Raw genomic sequence first — 5,648 nt, 5'->3', positions numbered from 1 at the left:
GGAGGTTATTCACTTGCGTGAATATTTCCATGGTCTGTATTATTTCTTTTCCTTTTCTCTTCCTCCTCTTCTTCATCACCCTCATGATCCCTTACCTTTTTCTATTTGGGATTTTCTATCTTTCATTTACATAGGTGGTTCTTGCAAGCCACATGTTTGTTAATTAGTTTGTTCCATAGAATGCAATATTAAAGAGATATGATAGAGAGTGCTCTTGGGCTCTTGGGCTCGTAGAAGCAGTGAGGTTCTTGCACTTTGCAAGAAGTGAAGTGTCCTCCGCTGAGTGAGGACATACGAGGTGTGGTCGTTTTTTCTTCCTTCGCTTCACAAGCAGAGTAGATTTAGGAGTGTAGTCCCTCTCTACTTTGTAGGGACTAATAAGGAAGGGGAGCAGAAGTGGGGTGTTATGGCAGAAGAATTAGAAGAACTGTGGAGGAAGTTGCCTTTCATGGAGGAAGAAGATGAGGGCATCGCTTTAGGAAATAGTAGCACCAGAGTGGCCAAAGCATGGGGCAGATTGTGTGTAGTCTTAAAAATTCTCTCCCATAGGAGCATACATGTGGACGCTCTAAGGAAAAATCTACAAATGCTATGGAAGCCGAGTAAAGAGGTTAACATAAGCGAGCTTGAGGATGACCTATTCCTTGTGGAGTTTGGGGACGAAAGGGAAAAGAAGAGGGTAATGGATATGTCACCATGGGGCTATGAGAAACAGCTGGTGCTTATCCAGAAGTTTTAAGGGGAACTAACGCCGAGAGAGATGGAGTTGAAATGGTCGCCTTTTTGGGTCCAGATTTTTAACTTACCATTGAAATGCAGAACCAAAGAAATGGCATGGGCCATTGGGTCTAAGCTGGGGTCTGTCATGGAGGTGGATGTCGTTGACTCGGGAGTGCAATGGGGTAAATACCTCTGGGTAAGGGTCAAGATTGACATTACTAAGAAGTTGGTGAGGGGAAAAAAGGTCACCATAGAAGGGGGGGAGAGCAGGTGGATACAATTCAAATACAAACGACTCTCCAATTTCTACTACAGATGTGGTCTCCTTAGCCACGCGCTAAGAGAATGTTCGGAGCCAACAGACACCAACGGATAAAGCGAGGAGGAACAGTTGCAGTATGGGGCGTGGTTGAGAGGCGAACTAGGTAGAAGAGGCACAATAGAGACGGGAAAACAGAGTAACGGCTCGATAAAAGTGAAGGTGGCCACTGGTGGGGAGGTGGAGAAGGTGGTGGAGACGTCGAAGCTAGCCAAAATGCCTAAAAAGGCGTGTGAAGGAAATAGGGCTTACGTGGCGATGGTGACAGATTAGGGGGAAGAAACAACAGCTCGGGATAAGCCAACCTACGAGCTACCTGACCAACCTGCAATGGACTTGCATGAAAAAGGAAAACATGGCGAGGGAGAAGGAAAGCATGGCGAGCTGAATGCCCAAATTAGTGCAAGCAACTCGATCCAACCAACTAGCATAGCAGGACAGACACCACGCATGATATAGGAACTGACACCCAACCTAGACAATGAGCCCAAATTTAAATACGTTATGGTGCCAAACAAAGACCAAGAAAACAGAGTGGAAGGCCATACAACCCAAGCTTCAGACATGGGCCTGATGGCTATGTGTTACGACCCAATCGAGGGGTGGGTCACGTCTAAGCTCGGCCCAACAAGTGGGCATTGGATAAGGAAGGCCAGGGATGTTAAACTAAGTAAGCCCAAAGGAGAAATAAGCCCAAAGAAACAAAATCGTGGCAGCTCGATACTACATGAGCTAGACACAAATACACCAGACCTGAAATGGAGAAAGAATCAGAAACAGAGTAAAGGGTTGGGGTGCGAAGAACAATAGAGGGAGGAACAAATAAGGGATGGCAGAGTGGCGGTGGCTGTGACGCAGCACCGTCGAGCCTTATGAGTCTTTTCGCATGGAATTGTCGGGGTCTCGAGTCCTCCCTGGCAGTTCAAAATCTCATCGATGCGGTGAAGGAGAAGGACTCAATGCTGGTGTTTTTGTTTGAGACGAAGGCCGGTGTAGGTAAAATCAAAAGGGTTCAAAATAAACTAAACTTCACTCAGGGTATTGTGGTCCTAAGCGACGGCAGAAGTGGAGGTTTCGCTTTAATCTGGAAGGAAGGTACACAGGTTTGCTTGAACAGTTGTTCGCACTCGCACATCGATGTGGTGGTCCGAGATGGGTTAAGGCAAAGCCCATGGAGGGAAACCGACTTCTATGGCCATCTCGATGCGAGCAAGAGGCAATCATCATGGTAGCTCCTTGAGATGATAAAGAATCAATGTACAATGTCGTGGGTTGTTTTTGGCGACTTCAACAAAATTACGCATCAAAATGAGAAGCTGGGTTGGATGGAAATGGAAATGGAAGTTAAGCAAATAGAGGGGTTTCAAGAATGCTTGAGTAGATGTGGTCTTCTTGACTTGGGTTTTGTTGGACAACATTTCACGTGGTGCAATGGGTGGTTGGGGGAACAAAGGACGTTGCTCAGACTAGACTGAATGGTGGCAAATTCAAGTTAGACAGAGCTCTACTCGGAAGCCAGAGTATATCACAAGTCCATGTCTAGCTTTGATCACTGTTTACTTTCATTAACTCTGAAAAATGAACATCCAAGAAAACCTATAAAGAAACGCTTTCAATTTGAGGTTATGTGCGGGAGGATGGCTGTAAGGACGTGATGGAAGGGGCTTGGGACCCTTACTGTGGGGATGCGGGGTACAGTATCATGGACAGATTGAAGAGATGTCAAGTGAGCCTCCAACGTTGGAATTGGAGAGTTTTTGGAAATGTGAACAGAGCGTTGAAACAAAACAGGATAGACTGCAACAACTTGAGGGCCTTAATTGCCTGCATGAGAAGGCAAAGGAGATTCAAGAGTTAAGAAGGGAGATTAATGAAATGTTTACCAGATAGGAGATTATGTGGAATCAAAGGTCCAGAGCTTCATGGATAAAATGGGCGGATCGCAATACAAAGTTTTTCCATGCCACGACAAGTCAAAGATGAAGGTGAAATAGAATAGAAGGCATGCAGAGTGCAGAAGGGGGTGTGGCAGGAAAATCAGGAAGAGGTGGAAAGCACCATTCTTAACTATTTTGAGACAATCTTCAGGTCAGATCACCCGTCTTATTTCAATGCAAGTCTGAGTGCCATCAACCAAAGGGTTACCCAGGATATGAATGAGGAACTATTGGCGTAATTCAAGGCAGAGGAGGTTAGGCGAGCTCTCAACCAGATGCACCCCACAAACCCCATAAAGGCACTCGGGCCAGACAGTATATCCTTTATTTTTTTACCAACAATATTGGGAAATTGTAGGCCCTGAAGTGATAAAATGTGTCTTAGATTCTCTTAATTTTGGTGTGATGCCCTGTAGTATAAATGAAACATATATTTGTCTTATCCCCAAGGTAAAATCCCCCCAAAAAATTACGGTGTATCGTCCCATTAGCTTGTGTAACGTTATTTATAAGCCGATTTCAAAAGTGCTTGCAAATAGGCTGAAAATTATCCTTGTTGAGATTATAGATTAGTCCTAAAGTGATTTTGTACCAGGTAGGCTTATTTCACATAACGTCTTGGTGGCATTTGAAACGATGCACAGTATAGACCAAAGGAGGAAGGGGAAGGAAGCTCTTTTGGTGGTTAAGCTCGATATGAGCAAAGCCTACGATAGGGTTGAATGGGTGTATTTAGAAGCCATGATGAGGAGGATGGGCTTTAATGAAAGGTGGATTTCGCTCATCTTGATGTGTGTGCAAATGGTGGAGTATTCGGTTTTGATAAATGGGGAAGCTAATTGGAAAATCATCCCAACCAGAGGACTGAGACAGGGGGACCCTATTTCCCCTTATCTTTTCTTGTTATGTGCCGAGGGCTTCTCTGATATGTTTAAAAAGGAAGAAAGGGATGGTAGCTTGAAGGGGGTGGCAGTAAATAGAGCTGCCCCGCAAATTTCCCATCAATTGTTCGCGGATGATAGCATTGTGTTTTGTATAGCATCCGTGGAAGAGTGTGATAGGGTTATAAAAGTTTTGGAGGACTACGAGGCGAAATCAGGGCAAAAGCTAAACAAAGGCAAAACCTCCCTTTCCTTCAGCAAAAATACACCAAAGGAAACGTAGGAATATGTGCAGCAAAAATTTGGAGCCCAAATCATCCAACACCATAGGAAGTATCTAGGGCTACCTCCATTAATTGGGAAGGGGAAAAGAAAAGCTTTCAATAGAATAAAAGACCAAGTTGGAAGGCATACAGCTGGATGGAAGGGCAAATTGTTGTCAAACGCAGGTCGAAAGGTCCTCATTAAGGCCGTGGCCCAAGCTACACCCACGTATACAATGAGTTGCTTCAAGCTCTAGAACTTGCTTTGTAATGAGCTAAACTCTATGATGAGCAACTTTTGGTAGGGGTAGAAAGATAAGGAGAGGAAAATGGCTTGGATGTCATGGAAAAAAATGTGCACAACAAAAGAAAAAGGTGGCATGGGTTTTAGGGACTTAAAGGCTTTCAACCTCCTTACCGTCAGGTAGTGTGCTGTTTTTCAAATAAGAAACTATTGGTGTGGTCCAGTTGCTTCCCAAGTTTATTTCCTGCACGCCGAAGTCATCTATCAAAGGTGAAAGCTGACCAAAAGAAAATACCTTACTGGGGATAAGCATGTGTTCTGCTAATGCGGCTTTGACAAGGTGATTAGCTTGCTCTTTCTCTTCCCTAGGGATTTGGACGAACTTGGCCTGTAGTTCGCTTTAGGGGTGTAATCGGTTCAGTTCGGTCAGTTTGAAGTGTGATTTTTCCACCGAACCGAAATTTCGATTTTACCAAATTTGGCACCGACACCGAACCGAATAAGAGGAACACCGACACCGAACTGACTAGATTTCAATCGGTTCGGTTCGGTCGATTTTCGGTTGCTTCCAATTTCTTAGAACAAAACAAATCAGAGACAAAAAAAAACCTATTTCTCTTTACTTTCCCACATTTTCTCAGCACCCAAACACCAAGCAAACAAAAAAAAAAATCAAAATCATGTATATAATCAAAAAACATACCAAAATAAGAGAAAACATACAAAAATAAGAAAATATATATATATTTCCTTTGCTTTCCCACGTTTTCTCACCACCCAAACACGAAGCACCAAGCACCAAGAAAAAAAAAGAGAACGGAGAAGAAGCACTGAAGTAGCATGAGAGAGAGGCCGGTGTAGGGAGGCGGCGGCAGAGGTAGAGACCATGAGAGAGAGGGACTGGAGAGTGGAGTGTGCTGCCGTTTGTGAGAGGGAGTACTGGTCGGCGCAATGGAGGGGGTTGGGGCGATCAGAAATCTTTAATGCAAATCTTTTATGATGTGTGAGTGATAGAGAAATTTCTTAGAGCTATATAATACCCAGCCAAAAAAAAGAAGCAAGAAACACTTGTTCAGAAAAAATGGTGAGAGAGAAAAAAAATGGTGGAGGGCCGGCTGGAAAGAAAAGGCCAGGAGGGTCAGAACTTATAAATATAAGATGCTAGGGTTTTAACTTTTAAAGGTTTTGAAAAATTAAAAAACTCAAAAACGTTTAGGCGAAGGCTCGAACAAGAGATCACTTTGTCATTAAAGCCACATCATACCACTAAGCTACAAACTCCAA

General features: G+C 43.8%; 1 protein-coding gene across 1 annotated transcript; it reads left to right on the top strand.

The window, feature by feature from the left end:
• Window positions 1-406: 406 nt before the first annotated feature.
• On the top strand, window positions 407-1,096 carry LOC142639770 (uncharacterized). Its single transcript, XM_075813908.1, has 2 exons — window positions 407-732; window positions 820-1,096. The coding sequence occupies exons 1-2, from the start codon at window positions 407-409 to the stop codon at window positions 1,094-1,096; spliced, it is 603 nt and encodes a 200-aa protein (XP_075670023.1).
• Window positions 1,097-5,648: the final 4,552 nt, after the last annotated feature.

This window comes from Castanea sativa, chromosome 6 (assembly GCF_040712315.1).
Source record: "Castanea sativa cultivar Marrone di Chiusa Pesio chromosome 6, ASM4071231v1".
In the NCBI taxonomy this organism is placed as follows: domain Eukaryota; kingdom Viridiplantae; phylum Streptophyta; class Magnoliopsida; order Fagales; family Fagaceae; genus Castanea; species Castanea sativa.
The sequence above is the reverse complement of the archived record's forward strand: the minus strand, read 5'-3'. Positions and strand labels throughout refer to the sequence as shown.